The sequence below is a fragment of the Rissa tridactyla genome, chromosome 3 (assembly GCF_028500815.1).
Source record: "Rissa tridactyla isolate bRisTri1 chromosome 3, bRisTri1.patW.cur.20221130, whole genome shotgun sequence".
NCBI classification, from domain to species: domain Eukaryota; kingdom Metazoa; phylum Chordata; class Aves; order Charadriiformes; family Laridae; genus Rissa; species Rissa tridactyla.
In genome coordinates, this window is record NC_071468.1 from 17916550 (window position 1) to 17937932 (window position 21383).

General features: G+C 42.9%; 1 protein-coding gene across 7 annotated transcripts in view; it reads right to left on the reverse strand.

Moving 5' to 3' along the window:
• The window catches only part of MARK1 (microtubule affinity regulating kinase 1), a 60280-nt gene extending 47938 nt beyond the window's left edge, over positions 1-12342 (reverse strand). For 2 of the 7 annotated variants that reach the window (XM_054195829.1, XM_054195824.1), the window contains exon 1: positions 11931-12338. In XM_054195829.1, the coding sequence (XP_054051804.1) occupies positions 11931-11981 (51 nt within the window). In that variant the 5' untranslated portion in view covers positions 11982-12338. Of the gene's footprint in view, positions 1-11930 lie in introns of all 7 variants that reach the window. The other 5 variants (XM_054195830.1, XM_054195827.1, XR_008465535.1 and 2 more) reach the window with 4 other exon arrangements.
• Between the last annotated feature and the right edge of the window lie 9041 nt (positions 12343-21383).

Here is a 21383-nt window from a genome sequence, read left to right on the forward strand (position 1 = left end):
CCTGTCCTCACAGCAGAGGTGCTCCAGCCCTTGGGTCATCTTCGCGGCCCTCCTCTGGACTCGCTCCAACAGGTCCATGTCCTTCTTATGTTGGTGGCTCCAGAGCTGGATGCAGCACTCCAGGTGGGGTCTCCCCAGAGCAGAGCAGAGGGGCAGAATCCCCTCCCTCGCCCTGCTGGCCACACTGCTGGGGATGCAGCCCAGGATGCAGTTGGCTTTCTGGGCTACAAGCACACATATCCCTTTATGCAATGTTGTGATCCCTAAATTATCAGAGGCTCTCTGGGAACTCCATCTGTAATTTTTTTTTTTTTCCTTAATTTACCAAACTAACTGGAACCCTTACAATCCCAGGGGATGAGCGCTATTGTGTTAAATATCTTTTTCATCTCACCAAGCAGCTAACAAAGAACCTATTCATTTTCTACCACCCAATAGCTGACTTGAAATCAGGCACAGCTTTCCACCCTCTCTCAAAAATTATCTGGAGGTAAACTTTGAATATACGATAACTGTACTACCTGCCAATATACCTGACAGTCTCACGGTATGCTCTCTTTTTTTTTCCTGTTTATCACCCATTGAGCTAGTCTTAGAAATATCTTCACTTAAATCAAGACAATATTAGGAAAATGGCTCACGCACCATTAATATTTCACTTTGTCATAGTAACTTTAGTCTAATTGTCAAGTGCTATATTTAATTCAGCTTCTTCAGGTTAGTAATTATTATGCAAAGGGAATGAAAACAAACAGATGGATACAGGAGTCCAGTTTGAGCCTTCTATGCTACTCCAGAAGGCCTGACACCACTCATTTTGAAAATAATTCTATTTAAACAAAGTATAATACACCACTAGGAAATGGATTTAACAAGTAAAAGTGAAAAAGCTTGTACACTACCAAAATACAGTTTTACAAAAGGTCACACAAAAAATAACAACAGCAATCAATATTTTATCTTGTAGTATTTAGAAAACATTGAATTTGATTTTGATATCAGCACTATACTTCTGTAATCACTGGTTAAGCAAGAATAGCTTTCTTAAAAAGGACCTTTAAATGCAGTTTTTATTTTATCAGTCCACTTTGCCTTGCACAGGTTGAGGGATTAGATTTCCCTTAGCCTGTCTATGAAGACTGCTGTAGGCATACGTTCTCTGGTAATAATTATGTCTTCTCTTGACTAATTCCGGCATCTATATCAGATCGACCCTCATTGCTCATACCAACTTTCTGTAGATAAGATTTCTCTAGACTATGCAGTAGATGGAGCAAGAGTTTCATTGTGAAGTGCTTTCATAAATTTTCTTTGTTCATGTTCATCTTCTGTTCCTCCATCACTGGAAGAATGAAGCCTAAAAAGCAGCCAGACTTGTTCATTTAATATCAAATTAGGAAAAGCAAATTTGAAAAGCTATTATACACAGGTATGCCTGGTAAAGACTACTCAGAGACAGTATTATTTTTTTCTGTATACAACTCATGGTATTGAACGATTACAATTGTTATTCCTTCTAGAGTGTGATCTTAAGCAGAAAATACTATTTTAGTCCTTTACCAAGAAATTACATTTTCCTGATTCTTTTTAACCACTGGTAGACAGTCCTTACTGTAATAATTGCAGCGGGAAGAAAATCTGATTACTGTTGGAAAAAAATTGCTAAATAAAAACTCAAATACTTTAAAGAATTCTATTACCTTCAATCGATAATACTATCTGGGATAGAGATATGAGTAAATACATTACACACGTAATCCATTTGTGGAAAACAACCATATCCTCTGTAAGAGCTCAACGTAGCATTTAACGGGCTAAGGTAATTTCCACAGCAAAAATCAGACTCCTCTTAACACACGAGATTCTCTGAATTTTTGAGCTATGCCTCTGCTTATTTTAAGTAATGACAGAAATATCTAAGAATTAGAAAGATACTTATATATAACTGAAGCCAAGCATGCACTCTCAAAAGGAATTTCAGATATTTACTGTTTAAGCACAAGTAATTTACATTGCTGCTACACGTACCGCAGCTTGCCCTACAATTTGCTTCCCTAACTCTGCAACTCTCACACATTAAATTCCTGACGTATCTACTGAGTTCATGAAGAAAATCTCTCTCTACAAAGAACATTATAAAATTGTGATGTCCTAAGTCATCATTATAAAGCTTTGGTTACTCTCTGCTGTTATCCGAGAGAAGAAAGCATGGTAACTTTAGTAGGGGGGAGGGAAGGAAATGTAGAGTGAGGAAATACAGCCTAACCGACAAGTATGTAAAGTTGTAACAATCCTTTTTGCTAATAATTTCAAGAAGAGCCCCAAAACAACTCCTCCCAGCCACCCACAGCAAAGAATTTCTTCACTCCTTTTCACTTTACTATTCAGATTATTCCCATACTAAAATAATCCTTGGGATTCATACAAAAAGATATTACTTGAAGGATAAACAGGAGCTACAGTTACGTAGCTTTAGCAAAGCTCTGTATTGGTTTTGCTTATGTCATTAAATGAGCAAAACTGGAAAAGGTCCCAGAAACAGTGAGAAGCATAAGGAAGTTGGCAACCAGTAGGCAAGCTCAAGCACAAAAGCACATTAGTAAGCAAAACGTGGGGGAAAACAAGGTGGGGGGGCAAGAATGTGGTAAGATAGGAATTAATAGGTATTAAGTGACCAGCAACTTATTGATGGGTAAATGGAATCTCAGGAAGACAGATATTGGGAAGTACATAAGGATAAAGCTGCTGTGATGCCAGGTTATAAACTATCACCAGGTCTAAAATGAAATTGGTCAAATACGTGAGGGACAAAATAAGAAGTGGCCTACGTGACAACCTTTAAGATTACAAATAAATAGCCTTTTCCCCTCTAAAAAAGCAGGCTGCTTGGAGACAAGTAAAAAAAGGTGTTTTATTTTATTTTTCTTCTATTTTCTTCATAAGTATTGGGTTAAGATGCAAAAGATAAGAACCAGCAGTGGGAAAAGAGGAAGCCAAGAGGAAAGCTTCCAAGAGAGCCGAAAATAGCGCTCTATCCCAGTGACTAAGGCTGTGCCTTCACTTACAAGAAGGTGCGTGTTTTACTGCATCATGAGTAAAGCATGGGTCCTTCTAGAGAGGCACAGTGGAGCAGAGGCACTACAGGTTTTACCGCGAGCTTAGCCTCAGGCAGCAGCCTTTACACCAAGCCCTGCTAGAGCCTAATCTATCCAAATCTAAACTATTTTCTCCAGTCACCTTTGTCTAATGAAAGATACTGCTTCTCTCTAACAACCTTGCCTAATTTTGTCTCTGCCTGAGATTTTAAAAGTTATCATGCAGTATTATTACTTTATAACACAAAAACAATTAGACTTTGTCACCAGTAATATTATCATTATCTGCTCTTGCAAAAGACTGCCATAGGCTATCCAGTAACTCTGTATGTTCAGCTATGTGAACATTGATGTACTACTACACAGGTGCTTTCCTCAGAGGTGAAATAAAGTTCTGTCTTTTTATTCAGGCTCTCCATATCACAACTATGTATGTTTAAAATACAGTTCTGCAATACAACTGGACAAAGCTCCTAATGTTGACTTATTAAAATATATCATAAGTCTGGATATAATTCTCTGCTCCTATTAACATTTTTCTATCTAGTGAATTATACAGGCCACATGTTTAAACGTAAAACAGGATTATTATTCTACGGGCTGCTAACGCACCACTAGGGTGACGGTGAGCAAGGCAAACACTGACCTGAGGTCACAAACGTATTTCATTCTCTCCTCAGTGTAACTCAACTATGTTTATCAATCCTTGCCCAAGAAATCATTAGGACTAGGAACAGACATATCAGGGTATTATACTTACTGGGTATTCAAAATGACTGAACAATTTAAAGAATGTTTTACTGCTTTTTGGTTTTTTGCAATTGCTTCTTTAGATTTGGTATACAGCTTAGAAATTAAAACAGTGGAACTGGATTAAGCTTACAGTAACCAAGATTCCTCTTTCTCATATATTGCCACTCTTTTGAAGAATGCAAGTGTGAAGAAAAAAATAATCCTTTTCTTTCAAAACGTGTTGTATTACTGTATTATGAATACAGGTTTCTATAACACATCTTACATTTTTATAAAACATTGTAAACTTGAACTAGCTTGCACACAAAGGGCCAGGAGTCATTGGTACCGAGCACTTAAATCTCCAACAGCTCCGCAGGAGTCTTCACAAAAGGCACCTTGATCATAAGCTCACCAAACAACTGGAGTGCAGACCACTTCCCATTGTGACACCCACAGCCTACACCTAAGGTGTCTCACAAGCAGAGCAACAGCAAGATAAAACAAGGAAAATTACATTTTCCTGAATCCACATACAACAAACAACAGAATACGAGAACTTGAACATAGGCAGACAACACATTCATTCCAGCAGAAAAGAGCCTGCTTTCCACGATGATTTAAGTGATGTAAAGTGACTGTCAATAAGCTGTCCTGATAAGACTGAGAATTTTAGAATAACATAATGATCTTCCATTCTACAGAAATGCCCAGAAAACCTGCGCTTTTGGGTTTTACATAAATACACTCTATTGATCAATCATTACAGCCTAAGCCATGGCACTGCTTCATGAGCACGTCCGGTTCATTGCTGTAAAGGTTAATTGTAGCCCAGCTGAATTTAACTGTGCAGCCATCTTACTACAACTGTGAACATATGTCTTTCAGCATAAGTTGGTGTTTTCTTTGAAAGCATACGTAAAGAAACTCCTGACAAAACACTCATCTGAAAAAAAACAAACAAACAAACAAAAAAAACCAACCAAAAGCAAAAAGCAAACAACCAAACTTTTTTTCCAACTGCCATCTCCATTCAAAAAGAAGCAGGATTACGATAAGCACAGAGAATACTTTCCAGTACTTCTGCCCTAAACTATTTCACCATTATAGCTATAGCATGCTTGGTCGCTACTCTAGAAAAAAATGAGATGAAACAAGCACAGGGAAACTAGCGTTAAGAACAAGGACAATCTTATCCTCTTGGAATTTTTAACCTTAGGTTCGCTAGGATGCTCAGCAAAACTGTCTAAACTGCATCATAACATACAGCTATGAAGTCTTAAAACTGACATTGAGATCTCAGCAATCCTTCGATTTTACTATTTTACAAAGTTATTCACAGAAAAGCAAAAAAAAAAAAAAGGAGAAATTTTCTTTCTTAGATGAAATACAACTGGCCTAATTTAAAGCTCAGTTTAGCACTGAGCAGACAGAACACAAAAAAATGTTAATTCAGAATGTGAGAAAAGTAGAAAAATGTTAACAATTAAACAGGCTTGGTAGTTGATGTGGAGACAGAGCTTATTATTAAAATTCAGATTCAGTTGCATTATATTCATTATATACTCATTATATTCATTACACTGAACAATGTGAATGTTTCGATGGAACTTTCCTGCTTTCATAATTGTTTTCAGAAACATTCAACTGTGGAGAACATTTCTTCTTAATTTACCACTACCTAGAGGTGAGTAAACATTTGAGAATGAAGACACAGAAAAATTGTAAAGTAATAAAAAAGAATAAAAATATTTTTGGTGATTCTGAAATTCCAGAAAGATTAAAAAAAAAAAAAAGAGCAAACCACAAAAAGCAAGCATTGTGTTTCCAACAACAAAAAAAAAATATTAATAGATTGTGTCATGACCACAAAACAAATAAGCTAAGTTTGAAACATGTCACTGTCTGCAGCAACTTACAAGTAGTATATTTAACCTGGAGGGCAGCAGAGAGCCTAATCGTATGTTATTTTAAAAAAAGGGGGAAAAAAAAAAAAAAGGTTGAAGCTACTAAAAGATAATATCTAAACAGAAGCAATAAAACGCTTTCTCTCCGATATCACAACAGTTGAAAAGTTTGCCCAAACTCTCAAGTTGTTAGTAGGCCAATTTGTAAGAAATCTGTCTTAGGGCATTAATTGCACCACAGATTTCTAGCTCTGCATTAACAATAAAATCGTCTCTCCTTTTTACAGGATAGTTTCTCAATGAGCCTGCTCTACTGGAAAACGGTGTTTAAAGTTCTCTGTCAAACATCAGTAAGATATTAAGGCTAGTCTATACTGAATTCTAAGAACAAGAAGAAAACCTCTGCAAATGAAAATACAAATCACTGAGAAAGTAATTTAATTTTTCTTTTAAGTGTAGATACAGTGATTTACGTAAAATTACAACTTTTTCTGTGTTTAAACTATTGATATCAATTAAAGTTGGCAGGAGCTGCCTCTGCTGAACAGCAGCAATGTGATGGTAGAAACTTACCACATTTATAGTAGAAACATTAATTTCTAAATATAATTGGATGTCATGAGGAAGAAAAAATCCTGCCTTTACTGATGATTAAAACATTAATTGCAGAGTTATAAAACTAAAAAAAAATTAATATAAACAGTAAATCCGTGTGATCAGAAAAATATGATGGTAGAGACCCCGCTGATAAGAAGGCTCCATGAAACATAATCTCCTTGTTCTAATTGAGTGTTTAACTCCACTGACCGTGTAAGTACAGTTTTCAGAACACCAACCACAAACAATCTAACTTTATGTTTACCTATGAACCTCAAAAACCCCATGAAGTATGAAATAAAACAAGTAGTACAATCAAACTGCCTTAACTCTTTCTGAACTTTAACACTATACACTCTTTTACGATGCCTAGAAAGAACACTGAAGAGTGAAGCTACCTTTTCATTTGTTTGTTCCAAAATATTTCTCTTTACAGAAGGAAAATCAAACTAAACATCTGTATCATCTGTCCCATGGCTCCCTATGATTCACACGGAGGGTTAATTTCAAAATGGATAACATACTTCATAACAAAATGAACCTTGCTCCCTCCATGCATAATGCTCTAGCTAAACGTAGTGTTTTTCCCCACAACATAGGAGCTTGCTCAAGACCTGAACAAAAACAAACAAACAAAAAAAAGTCTGCATAGAAAAAACACAAACCCTCAAAATAAGATCAGGAGAACATGCCCTGTTCTTACCAGCCAAAGAAACATACGACCTAATGGTATATTTATGATCAAGAGAAATAATCTTGCAAGGAAAAAACACAGGCATTCTCCACTTCGCTAAAGCCCATCTCCTGTGGATAAGAAAGATACAGCTGTACTCTTGAACCCATAAGGGTTGGAAACTAGGCCATTCCTCTGCTTAAGGCACTGAACGAAAGAATTCTTGTCAGATACTTTCTCCCACGCCCCCTCCATCCAAATCAAAACCATGTGTTCTTATTGTGCAAAAGCAAATCCAGAAGGAAACAAAAAAACCTAACAAAAACCAGAAAGAAATTAAACACGGTATAATTACTACTACCCCAACCTGACTACTCCATTCCATCCTCTTATCTCTTGCCCTGATCAATTTTTTTTCTCTTTAAAACGAAGCTCTCTAGTAGCCTCCACTATTGGAAAGTCATCCTTAACCACACCTACTTTAGCTGGCATCACCCTTCCCTCACTAGACTGCAAATGGGTGGGTGTATGTCTGTCAAAATTATAATTATTTGTATGATAATGAAGCAAATCACATGATCATACGTCACTGGATTATCCTTCCTTTAAAACTCCCTCCACCATGACATCTCTTAATCATTCTGCTACGGCACTGGCTAGGTAAGACAAACCACAATTCCCACATTCCTCCTCAACTCTGGCCAGTGTTATCATCCAGCACTCCTGCCTTGTTTGTTCCTTCTTCCGCTGTAAACATGCAAGATCTCTGCAGCAGAATACACCAAATTTTATGTGTCTGAAAAGTACAAAGCAAAATAATACCTTAAAACTTAGCTAGATGGGTGGTACCACAACACAAGTAAATAGCAATACATTCACAAATAACAGTAATACCTTCAAAAGATTAAATTACGCTTACTATACAAAAAAATAATGTATTCTTATGCCAGACCAAGAGGTCCTTATGTCAGAAAAAACAAACTACAGCATTCTCATTTTTATTAATTTTACTAATGCAAGTGCTGAATCTCTACGAGTCTTCTTATACAGAGCTTCCGAAAAATATGTAAGAGAACATATTAGTGTTGTATTCAGGAAAACCATTCCCCAATTTAATTGCATGATACAATACAATATGAAGGGGAAAACATAAAAGCCTCCCTTTCCTCAATTAATACCAACTCAGTGAAAACAAAAGAGCTACTCTAGCTCAGAGCTTTCGATTCCTGTCCCTCTCCTCCTCCAGCCTCAGCAGAGATGGGAAAATCAGTTCACCCAAACTAACCCCAACTGCAAGCGTTTGAATACACTGAAACATTACCTACTGCAGCCCACGTAAAATGCATCAAGAGGAAGCTGTAAATAGTTACACGTACAAAATCAAAACACAGGCAGATTATTATTTTGAATACTACTCTTAGCCATCACTTGAAAGAAATAAATCTGATAATAGGCATGAAAATAATCTTTACTGTACTGCCTCCACCCATTAATTTCCCCAAGTTTCCCAATAAGCCATTCAATAGGAATAACTGTTTGACAATCATATTCTATTTTGTTTCCTTAAACATAGCTTTCATGAAAGAGAAATAACATTTCCAGTGAAAAATATTTATGGACACACACTAGAAAAGTTAAACATAGCACTGGGAGACAAAGAATAGCAAAAAAGGAAAAGAAAAAAAAAAAAAAAAAGGGTGCGAATTTCTATAAAGCAGACCTATCAGTTATACACACACTGTTTCACAACCACCATTTCCCTCCACCTGTTGTTTGTCCGTTGTCGGCAGTCCCTGTACCTTTCACTCCAGCTTCCTGATAAGACCTTATCAAGTAATCTGCTGCATGGTCTTATCCCTTCTAGACTATTTTCAAAGGGCGCTGTGAGATAAAAGACACAAAGAATTACGGAAATATGCACATTTTTCACCCATCCCACCAGGAACACCTATAATTCCTCAAGGAATGTATATTCTTGTGATAGGTGCTATATCCGATTATTATAATCATTTTTTTTTTTCCAAATGACAGAACACGTGCACGCATACTTACTGAGATGAGCACACATTGAAATTTTATTAATATTTCCTGTTTTAAAGAGCACTGAAAACAGCTACCCAGAGACGGGGTGGGGGGGGGGAGGTGGTAGGGTAGCTCCCCATGATTTCATGCAACGACCTCACACCACGTGCAAAGCACAGCTGGACGCATACGTAGGTTTGTACTCAGCACCATCAATCAGCTCTCTCCGGCATACAGAGCTACAGTCTGTCCCTTGGGAGTCACACAATGGAGCAACATCGCCGAGATGGCCATGCGGATGAGATGGAAGAAAAGAGTGCTCTCCTGAAGACCACCATTAGCTGCAGAGCTTGGGAGAGCTTCGCTAATATACGTACTCGGGAACTGGAAATACGCACTACAAAGATGGATTTATTTACCAAGCCAAAACCACTTATACTTACATTGCTCTCTAACTCCTCACTCTTTCCAACAACTTCTCATCACCTCAGTTACCCAGAGCTTACTAGCTAAACTTTGCGCATCGAGACCCATCAACATAAACACATCCCCAGTCCATTAGTGTTTATTAGCAGGAGGATGCACATTAAAAGTAAATTAAGAGTCTCACCTCACCCTGACAGAGTCCATTTTAAATCAAGGAATGCTGCTCTTCGGGAAGTCAGCAACCGACCACCTCCTCCTTCATCCCACATTTGCCACTTTAGCAGAAGGTCTTAGGTAGGTGAGACCACAGGTACCAGAGAGGGCTTCCCAAGGCTCCCCAGAGGGCAGAAGCAACAACCTCCTTGAGATCTCTGCTCCAAAACCCAGCAGATGCCATACTAATGACACTAGAATTACTTTGTACAGATTTGGGAACTTACTGCTGCACGGCTCTTTACTCTTTATCTGACTGGAGGAGTATACTCATTAGTATTAAGTTACAGACTTGTACCAAGCTTTTCAGGAGCAAGTGTATGATTTTGAGTATTTCAATATCCTGTACAAACCTTTTTTTTTTTTTAGATACTCAATGTACTCTCTGAAATAATAATAATAATTATAAATAATCCTTGCTTATCTCTAGGTGTCAAAATAGAGCATCCAAAATTAACATAATATTTTCTAAATTAACTACTAACACTTTAATTGAAGTTTTCATTCTATAGCATTTGATGACGTTTAAGAATATTTCCATTTGCCCCACGTAAATGTACTCTCTAAGTCTTAAGCACTATATTACTGGGTATATGCGTAAATATTTCTTATCCCTTCCTGTCATCTCTCATCTACATTCCTACACACATTTGAAATGGAGATTCATGAGTAACCTGGATCACTCAAACCTGGACTTCATCATTTAATTAAATCTAACTAAACTTTCATTTTCATCTCAAGGATTTGCTTTCGTTCTGACAGTAATACAGAATCATCAGTCCACGATGAGTAAGGAGACACCAAATGCATCTACTCACTTTAAGCTTTATCTAGTAACCAGGCTGATATTGTTGTCAGTTAAACTTCCACTGAGCAACTGATACTAAAAGCTCATTATAATAAGATACAAAGCGAGGGTTTTGCTTCTTTAACTATATTATCTCATTTCTGTTGCCTTTGTCTTCCAAATCCTCTTCTCATATGCACTTTTCATTTCATATAATTCAGCAATCTATTCAGCAGACACTGCTGCTTTAGCTTGTACAGTAACAACATAAAGAGCTCCTAGCGTTGCCCAGAACCTCTATGGATTGATGCATTACAAACAAGTATCTTCTTCAACCCATTTCAACCCACCAGGCCATCTTCCCTCACTTCCTGCTGATCACTTTCCACGCAACTAGAAGTTGGGTGTGATGACTGCATGTGTTAAATTTCCTGACTCCTTTTTCCCCTCCTACGCCTTCTGCCACCTTTCCAAAGGCAACTAATGATATCTAACACACATACCAAACATACCTCTTTTAACATTGGTCCCCTCACCTAAGAAGAAAATTTCACACCTCCCAAACTACCGCCTATTTAAATAATCACCACCAATGGACAGGACCAGCCACGGTCCTTGATTTTAAGATTTCTCAGGTCCACCATCTGTGGTAACCAAGACTGGCTATTTTCTGCAGGAAGACGACCACAACGGAGAATAACGCTACACTTCTACTCCATCAAGTCCGGGCGGAGCAGAGGAAGAGCTCAAAGATATTTAAACAGAGCACAAAGGAAGATACAAACAATCAACTCGGGAGGCACCAAGGACACGATGAGACGACAGCCTCTCCCAGACGCAACACAAAGCAAAACAGAGGGAGGAATACAAGCAGCAGCAACGCCGGGGACCACCTTCGAGGTGCAAACCAAACAAAGAGCAAGTACGGCTGTATCCCAAAAGGCGAGACAGGGCCGAGCGCCCGGCAGTTCGAAACCCCACGAGTGGGTGCCCCGACCCAGGGATGGGGGGTGCCCACTGTGGGAGACGCCTGAAGGCGGGGCAGCCCGGCCTGCAGACCGCCGGGGGCCGGAGGCCTCTCCCCGGCGGGGAACCGAAGCCAACCGCCCGTCCGCGCCGACAGCCGCCGGCTCCAGCCAAGTACATATAAGGGCAGCCCAGCCCGGCCCGGCCCGGCCCAACAACGCGTGGAAGGGATTGTCCGGCCGCCCTGCGGGCGGCAGACGCCCGCCGATCCTGCGGGGAGGCCCGGGGCCGACGACGGGCTGGGGCGACGTGGAGCCCATCGCGCCGGACCCGCCCCGGCAGCGCCGCATGGAAGAGGCTGGGGCGAGGGCAGGCGGCGGGCCGGGGGACGGCCGCGGCCCGCCCGCCCACCCCTCGGGCACCTGGCCTGGGCGGCAGGACAGGCCGGGCCGCCGCCAGGTGCCGGGGAGAGCCGGCGGCGGGCAGGGGAAGGAGCCCGGCGCGGCACTCACGTTCTCCGTGTCCCGCTCGTTGACGGTGGGCAGCGGCGTCCGAGTGGACATCTTGTGGGCCGCGGCGGCGCCGCCGCGCCCGGCACGCTGAGGGGAAGGCCGCCTGCTCTCCTAGGCCGCGGCAGAGGCCGCCGGCTCGGCCCTCCCGCCGCCAGCCGGGCGCACACGGCGGGACGCGGGCCTCCTGCCGCGCTGCCGGCCCCGCTAAGCGCCCGGCGCCATGGCGCAGCCCGCCCGGCCGACCCTCCGCCCGCCTCGCCGCCGCCGGGCTCCGCGCAGCTCGGCCGCCGGCTCCTGCTCCTCCTCCTCCTCCTCCCCGCTCAGGTGAGCGGCCGGCAGCGCAGGGGGGCCGCGGCGCGTCCTCGCAGCATCCGGCGGCAGCACCGACTCCTCCTCCCACTGCCCCGCCGCTCCCTTGCCCGTCTCTCCCCTCCTCCTCCTCCCCGCCCCCGCCCGGCCTCCACCGCCCCGCGCCGCAGGAAGCGCTGGGCGGTGCGGGCGGGCGCGGCAAACGCGAGCGGGCGGGCGAGCTCCGCCGGCGCCACCGTCCCGCCCCGCCGTGGCAGCCGTCACGGGTGGCGCCGGGCCCGGCCCGGGGTGAAGTGGGCCGGGGCAGGTGTGGTGATTCGTGAGGGGAGGGGGGCGTCGCGCTGGGTCAGGGCCCGCCGGCGCGGCCGGGCGCATCCTTCATCCCGCCGGGATGCAGAGGGAGCCCAAGGAGGAGGGCCAACGGGGCTCGGGGAGTCAATCGCCCCGGTAGTCCCCAGCCCCCGCGCTGTGCGTGAGGGACGAGGACTGCTGCGGCCTGGCGAGTGGGTTGCCATGACCCACTCGCCCTGTCCACGGGTAAGTCCCGGTGGCAACCCTGCCCGCCTCCCGCGCAGCTCCAAGCCCACAAGGCGTGGACTTTCTGGAGGCTCGGAAAACCCTGTGTCAGCATCTTGTGTAAATCAAGCCATTTATTTGGGCGCCTGAGCCAGCCGGCCTCATTCACCCACTTGAAGCTGAAATCGGATCAAGAAGACTCCGTGCGACCCATCCATCCGCTTGTGTCCGACCGGCACGCGGTCCTCCAACACTTAACCGATGACCTCATGTACTTAAAATTAGAACCATACACGCATTTTTGTGTTTGAGAAGTTACTAGTGTTTACATGACAGCAGCTATAAAACCAGCCAAACCCTTCACTGAACTCCAAAAATAATCAGTAAAAATAAAATAATAAAAAAAATAACCTCCCCTGCACCAAAACCAAAAGAAAAACAATGTGCCTGAATTTCCATTGCAATATTTCGACAGATTTTTATAGCTGAGGCTGTAGACATCTTCATAAATGCCGTAAACAAAAGCCTGGTTCTGAAAGACCTTCCTTATGAAAAATACTTTGGAAGGCACTTGATGGGTTGCATGTCTATCTCCAGGAAGCCCTTATGTGCTTGTGGAAGAACATGGATTGCTATTTATTACCTATATATTTATAGGTTATATATATATGCACCTATATCTATAGGTAAACACACTAAATAGAGTATATTTAGTTCTGGCTATGTTAATTCTGGTGTGATTCAAGAGGTGCCCCCACCTCTGGTCAGCCGAGTGGAGTTTTCCAGATGTTTGTGAAAACAACTCTTCCTCTGTAGTGACGCAGGCGCGGGCAGAGAACATCCCACGACGTACGAGCAGAGAGACTGGCCTCGCTCTCTGCACATTCAGCATCACGTCGCTCTAAGCGTGCATGATTTGTCTGTCTGCAATGACAGAAGTTCCCAGCTAGTCCTCAGCCCAACGCTTCCCAAATCCTTGCAAGGGCCTCTGTGAGCTCCTGGCTCTCTCCTCACATAGCTGGCACTGCCGACTGCAAGGGAAATTTCAGGATCCTTCATTTTTCCAGGAACAAAATAATCCAAGATTGGGTTTACTCGGGGTGAACATCCATGGTCTAGCCAGCATGCCAAAACACGTTTGTTGACAAACTGGATATTAACCCAGTTTGGTTGCTTAGCTCATCAAAATGCATTCACTTTTATCCCAAATAAGAACAAGGCTGTGTCTAGGGCTCTGCGTGGGGCCTGACTCTGCAACCCTTACTTGGTCCCACTGATGCAAGCCTCTCATGGTATGGATTTGCGTGCGCGCTTGTGGTCGGAGCAGAAAGGACTGTAGACTCAAACATGTTCTAAATGTGTTTAATGGCACCACTGACTAAGGGAAAGCTTAGAAAGACTTCCTGCCTTAGAATTTGAATCTGTTTCAGTCAGTAGTTCGTAGGAAAATGTTGTTTCATCAGAAATTAAAAGTGTAATAATGTAATAATTCTTACTATCTGAAGATCTGCTTTGCAGTTGTTTTGGACATGGTTGTTACTGTTATCATCTTTCACGTAAATAAGGTCACTGGTTCATTTAATAGCTCGGTTTAATTCTGATTGATTATCACTACAGGCCTCTCATCTCCCCCAGGTGCAAAAATGCAAGGACAACAACTGAGCAGCTGCGTGGAGGAGAAGGTGACCACAGAGATGGTCCCATCGTTCCCCAGCTGCTCTCCAAAGAGACAAAACAGAGGATGGGCAATGGGCTGAGCACAAAAATGGCCTGGAAGACATGTGCTCTAAACTTCCTGAGACCTGCACTAAAATATGCAGAAAGTTATTGCTGCTCCATGTGGCATTAGTCCCGCTTGGTGCCCAGCGTGAGTCACGGACAAGCTGGGCTTGGATGGTGGCAGCAGCATAGCCTCTGCAGCTTCGGAGGGGTGCAAACAGCAGGCAGCCAGGGGAAAGCTGTCATTTTGGGAAGTCAGGAGCCTGCTGGAACGTTTTGCTTGGGATTCACGTTTTGAGGGGCAGGAGGAAGCCTTGGCTCCTCACATCAGAATTGAAAAGGACCGACTTGTGTCAACAGAAAGCTCTGGGTAGTGGTTGTGATCTTTTACCCGGGGCTCTGAGACACCTGCCCAGGCCCCTGCCCAAGTACCCGGTTGTTTTGTTCCTGGCTGGTTGTTCAGCCAAAGAGAGAGGATGCAGAGCGCAAGACTTAATCACTGACACCATTGTTATTCTGAAATGCACTCATTCTCCACATTTTTTTTTGCCAGAAATTACATGTTTATTTATGACTAGACACCTTTGTTTAGCGAGGAAACTAAGGTGTCAGTCGGCTTTGTAGGCACTCGTCCCTCCCAAGGGGAGCTCCAGCAGTGAGTCAGCTGCAGCTTCCCAGCACGCAGGCACATCGGACTCGTTCCTTTGTGCCTCGTGGAAGCCAAGCCCACGTGCCGCCTCCTCCACGAAGCCAGCTGGCTGGTGCTCAGGCCCGCTTTTCTTTTTGCTTGCAGGGATGTGCCGGATGGGAGCAGCAGAGCCAGGCGAGCACAGAAACGCCCAGTCCCTCCAGCCCGGCTTCCCAGCTCCAGCACTCCCTCCAGACCCACCTCGGATGGCCTGTGATTTGTTTAGTGTCTGGTTTGAACTTCAGTTGCTGGAAGGGTGGATGTTCCACCACCTTAACAGCACCTGAATCCCACCCACCGCTGTAGTAGCGATTTCAAACGCTAACTTGAATGAAACCTTTTCCCACAATTTTCACATCTAATTCTCAACAGCGAAAGGGTGAGAGGTGCAGAAATAACACAGGAACAAGTGACCACTGAGATGTGAATAAAATAGAGCAAAATCTTGGTCTTTATCGCCTCTCATCGCACCAGGACATCCACTACAGTGTGGAAAGCAAAGTGTAAGACCTGGCAAAAATGTGAGAGTAATATACCTCCAGCTGTATGTAATAAGACTGCAATAGCATTAAGGAGTCCTGAGGTCATCACAAGCAACAGATACAGGGATCCATGGATTACTTACTTTCACAAGGGACACCGGACAAAATTATATGTAGTCTGAATATATCTACACTTTGTAAATGTATCAGTCACAGTCAGGATTCCAATTTTGCCATAAGAATCATTAGGAAGTACAATTTTGGTGAAAAGTTAAATAACGTGTAATTTGCCCTAAATACTTTACGCATCCAAACAAATTAACATTTTTTTCCCCATTTTAATAGGAGCACATACCTCTTGAGAATACTCTTATCATGTATGTGCAAAGGTTTAAATACATTTAACAGGCCAGAATTTGTCTCGGGGTCAGTTGTACTGTATTTTGTCCCTAAATGCAGTTAAGTTTGTGTCTTCATGTTTTCTGGGTAACTGAAGATTAGTTTTGATGCCATTATGAGGAACTGCCATAAGAACTTCATATGAAAACAGTAAATAAAAGCAGCATTTGTCCCTGATCAGCCTGGATCTCTGAGAGGAGTAGAATAAAGCCATAGTACAACTTCGTGGTTACAGAGCTTTCTTGCACATCCCCAAGGCCTCTAAAACAGTATCAGCAGATCTATTTCACAGAAGAAAGACCACTTCTAAAACATGTGGGTTGCCAATGGTCTGAAGAAGATCGTGAGGACGTTTGCTCTGTCCCTGGGCATGCCTCTGATGTCCCCAAAAAACCAGAAGGGCGTTATAAATTGGTCCTACATTGCTAAAGATCTCTCTACTGGCTCTTCGTAATCATCGCTAAAAATAACTGGTTTCAATTGTTTCCTTCAGCTTTGATATCTCATCTTTCTTTTGACGCCCCCAGTCTCTGCAGCCACAGCCAACTTCTTCCCACATCTGAAGAGTTTCAAAAAGGAAACTAGCAAGCCGCTGTAGCACCGAGGTAGAACCACAATGAAACCTGGGGCAATGGCAACTGCGTGAATTTCAGCCCTTGTTTTCGTTTTGCTGCAGTTCTTTTTGTGACTGTTGTGGCTTTCAGTAGTGGTTTCAAACTTGCGTTTTGAAAATCTCATTTTCTTTCTTTCCTTTTTGTAGCTTGAGTTTAGATTTAAGTATATTGGCAGAGGAGGTAAGGCTTGCATCATTTTCATGCCTCGGCACTGTCACTATCTTTTCCGATATTCATTTTTTTGGGAAATATTAACATTCTTAGAAAACACTATGTATCAGAGAGTATCAGTGTTGGAAATGTCTGTAACATAATGCAATATCTTGGTATCCCTTTTACCTGAAAATATGTATTTGTTATGAAAGCATGTTAAAGGGTAAAATAACTATTTAAAGCAGGTACTTACACGTTTCCTATCACAGCTGTTTCTGAACTATCACATAGGACACAACGCACCACTGCATTAGACCTGTGAAGCTTCCCCAGCTGTTGCTCAGCTGTAGATCTGGGGAACGGAGGGCCTAAATGGTCTGCCCAGGAACAGGGAGGAAGCCAGGGACAAAGGCGACAGCAGACTCTCTATAAGTAGTCCTTTGGGAACTTCTGGGTACAGATTTAAAACCAGCTTTAGATAACCCCCGGAGATGGGGCAGGATGGCAGAAAGCCTGCAACAAGATGCCGGGTGATCTGCCATTGATCTTCAGAGGGCCATCAGAGACCAGAAGTGGGGGAAGAGTTGGGAAATGCAATTAACCTAAGTGGTCGCAGATGTTCTCACTCTACATCTGCCCTCTGCAGACTTCAGTGGTGTGGTTTCTGTGGAAACAGAAACTCTCTGCTAAATGGAGCTGCTGTCCCTGGCAGGATATGATTTTTCCCAAAGACATGTCCTACAGTAGCGCAACAAGAGCTTGTTGATGCAGAAAGGTGCAAAGCTATCCTGCAGCAGCAGTGCGAATTCCGATCCAAACTAGAACATGATCCAGGGATGATTTCAAGTTTTGATATGAGCTAATCCAATAAATGATTCTGTAGCAGCGAAGTCTCTAACTGTTGCAAAGACCCTACGTAGCCCTCAGTGAGTGCGGGGTCAGTTCCAGTAGTCTTTCCTCTCCCCCATTTTAAGGTGACCAAGGAAAGAAAGATTTGAGCTAAACTACTGACTGCAGGATTTAAGTATGTGTGTGTGTGTGTCTGTGTGAGAGAATATTTTTTTACTTATTCAGGACAACTTTTATTTCATATTTTTATAATATCTTTTTTCAGTTAAGATACCTTGTTGAGTGGGCTGGGTTTCATTTTTTTACTGAGTCATTCTACCACTTTAGAGGCTTAGAATGGCTTCGGATGTTGGGAACTTTTTTTCTTCCCCATCTCCGCCCCCCCACCAAAAAAAAAAAAAAAAAGGGCAGAAAAAAGCAGTCTCCCTGTTTTGTTTTCTGCTGACTGCACTGAACTGGCAGAATAGCCTTAAAGATAATTGACAAAATGACAGGATAGAATAAAATGTTGGAAGGGAAGAACTGACACAGGCATTCCTGGACTTTTTAGCAGTTAAACCACAACGGCCTGTTCAAATGAACGCGTTACTCCCACAAGAGAAAGTAAATTTTATCCCTCCCAGAATTTGTACGCGGAACAAAATGGCAAACAACCGCTTGCTGCTGCGAGTCGTACTGACAGCGTCTCGCAGCGAACCAAAGACTAAGCTGAAATCCATCCTGCCTTCTCCAAGGTTATCAGGAGCAAAGAAAGGCCATCTGGACCTCCTGTAACAGCCCCTGAGCCGGAGCTGGTAATAACCTTGGCTGCAATAGCTTCAGCAGTGGATTTAAAAGAGGCCGGGCTCTGCTTTAAAGAGTCCTAAGAGGGTGTAAAATGACCAGGTGAGAATGACAGGCAGCAGGGTTCGCTTGACTAAAATGACTGCGCAGAAACAACGCCCCGAAGTCAGGTGCAGGCAGAGGAAAGAGGACCTTACTCTGGGTTACCTGGTCGCCCCCGAGATGCGATAACTGACTGTACGGGGCCGTAGCCTACCACCAGCACCATCTTGCAAAACCGCATCATCTTGCTTTCCCAGCCTGTGGAGGGAGGGTGCCTGTAAACAGAGGGGAGAACACGGCAAACAAGAAAAGACGCACTCTGTCGGATTTTACTTTTTCAGCTAGCCAGAGAAGTAAGAAACAATGTCAACCCGATTTCCAGAATGAGCTAAAAATAAACCAAAGTGTTTATTTTTAGATGTACCAAGCTATCCAATAACAGCTCAGCTTTACGGCATGTAGGAATAGGATCCAGATTCTGATTTTGGTTATGTTGCTGGAAGTTTTCCATTGGCTTCAAAGACAATTAATAGTTTCACCAAAGTAATTTGATCAGAATTTGGCAATAGATCTATTGTTCCTTGATGTGATGCACTTACACATAAGTTTTAGGGGAAAAATAATTATTAAAAAAAAAAATAGAAGCAACGTACTGTTCTACCTCACAGCTTTTTTGAGGTTTAAACGATTTTAAGTGTTTTGAGAATGAACGGTGCTATGCGTATGCTAAGCATTATTATGCGTTATATAAATGCATAATATCAGGCATGCTATTTTCATCTTTGCCCACAGCACGATGATGACGTACCTGCAGCGGGATGAAGTGCAACACTATATTTAATAAAGGTTATGGACTATGTTTGTATTTCATGTTGTTAGGTGATCTGCTGCTTCTGATATCTAGGTCACTGTTCAAATCTGTCAGGGGTTAACCATGGCCAGTCGTTCCTACCTGGTATTCTTCTGCTGCTACAGGAAAAGTTGTTCCTCTCTGTAACTCATCAACTTAGTTTCAAGCCAGTGAAAACACTCTGTGATGATGCGAGCGCTTACAGCGCTGGAAGAAAATGCCAGTCTTTATTCTGGGATAACCTATTCAAAAGTCAGCGACACCGTGCCGGTGATAGTGATATAAAATGAATTAAGGACATACAGCTAAAATAGTGTAAAGCCCAGCACCTTTTAGTAGCACTAAAAAGCTAACTAAAATATCTGAAAAGAAGTTTAGTAAGCTAATGGTTTACTTAAGATAATAGTTCCTTTTTTTTTACAGCGATCTGATATGGTTGCAATGAAGTACGGGACAGAAGATCTCACTGGAGTACCAAAACATTTTCCAGTATGGTTTGCAAGTCCATCTTTGAGAACGCTGAAGTTTATTTCAGTTGCAAAACTGAAATATGTATATAAATTTTTCAGGTTAGGTTTGTGTCTCAAGCCTAACTTTTGGCACTTCTCCTGCATTGCCAATATTTGCCCCGCAGAAGTACATTGAAAATCCACGGAAGCAAACCTTAAGGCCTTCTGGACAGTTTTTATGGAGGTCTTCCTAGAAACGGAACTCACAGTAGTTCAAATCCTGATGGATAAAAAGCAGCTGAGCAGGCACCCTTCCCTCTGATTTCCATAGCAGTGGTTGCTGAGTAAGGACTGGATGGATGCCTCTCCTGCTCCTGCGTCAGGGCTGCTGGCATGAGCAAGTGGGAGGAAGATCAAGCTCCAGCGAGGACGGACTTCAGGAGCTGGTCCGTTCTTCTTTCACACGGATGGGAGTGTCACAGCACGCTTTCCTGCCTGATCAGTCTCAACACGGCCTTGCACAACTCAGCCTGTTTTAAGCTTTTAACCAGGGTGTAGGAGTTCAGAAAAGAAAACCTCCCTTCCCCCAAGAAAAATGTAATTGCAAGGATTTGTTTTGATGTAGCATGTACAGTAAATTTGAATCACTGAAAGGGAACCGCATATTTGTGCGAGTATTTTTTTTCTTTCCCTAATTTTCATTCCTAGTTAGCTATTCATGTTATTTACCTCCTAGAGAAAACATGCTGGAGACTGGCTCCAGCTCCCAGTGAGGCTCACCGTGGAGCTCCCAAGGCCATAATCCCCAGGGCTGTAAGCCAGCTCCTCTCTGTTGACCCCACTGGGGCTATCCCAGTATATACTAGCAGACAATCTGGTCCCCATCATCGTTAATGCAGACAGTCCTCCGGGTGACTTATCTTATGGGCCAAAGCAAATATTAATGCATGGTAATACTATAAAAATAGTGCATGGCAATAGTTTCCACTCTCGTTCTAATTGCATTACTAATTACAAGTGCTACTTATTCTTTTTAACACTCATTTGTTTTCGTACTCCAAGAGAAATCAGGAGCCTAGTGTATTTAAGGCTTCATAGAAACAAAAGCCGTGGTGTTACAACAAGATCTGCGCTAAAAGCCATGCATATACATGACTTCAGTGTCAAGATCAACATCCTTGCAAGCTCTCTAGACTTCTGCTGAAGCCAACCCAGAAGCCTGAAGTTTATTTGTCTGTTAACAGGCTCAGAATATGGATCTTGGTTGTTATTATCATTACCAGTACATAGCATGCCAAGAGGTGGAGAACAAATGGAAGAGCAGTCTGAAATCCAAGTGGTGCAATAAACGGGCACAAGTAATTAGCGGGACAAGAATGGAATACCGAGGGACAAAGCCAAGGAAATCATTGTTCGGTTTAGGGAAGACTGTCCAAAAAACTTGAGTAATAGTTAACAATCACATACTCACTGTACAGTTGTTTATTCTGACCAGCAATAAGAAAAACACTCATGAATGGCTAGAGAAATGTACTGACTGGGCCCCTTAATATAGATTCAAAACAATGCCATCAGTGAACATAGGGATTCCTTAACACGG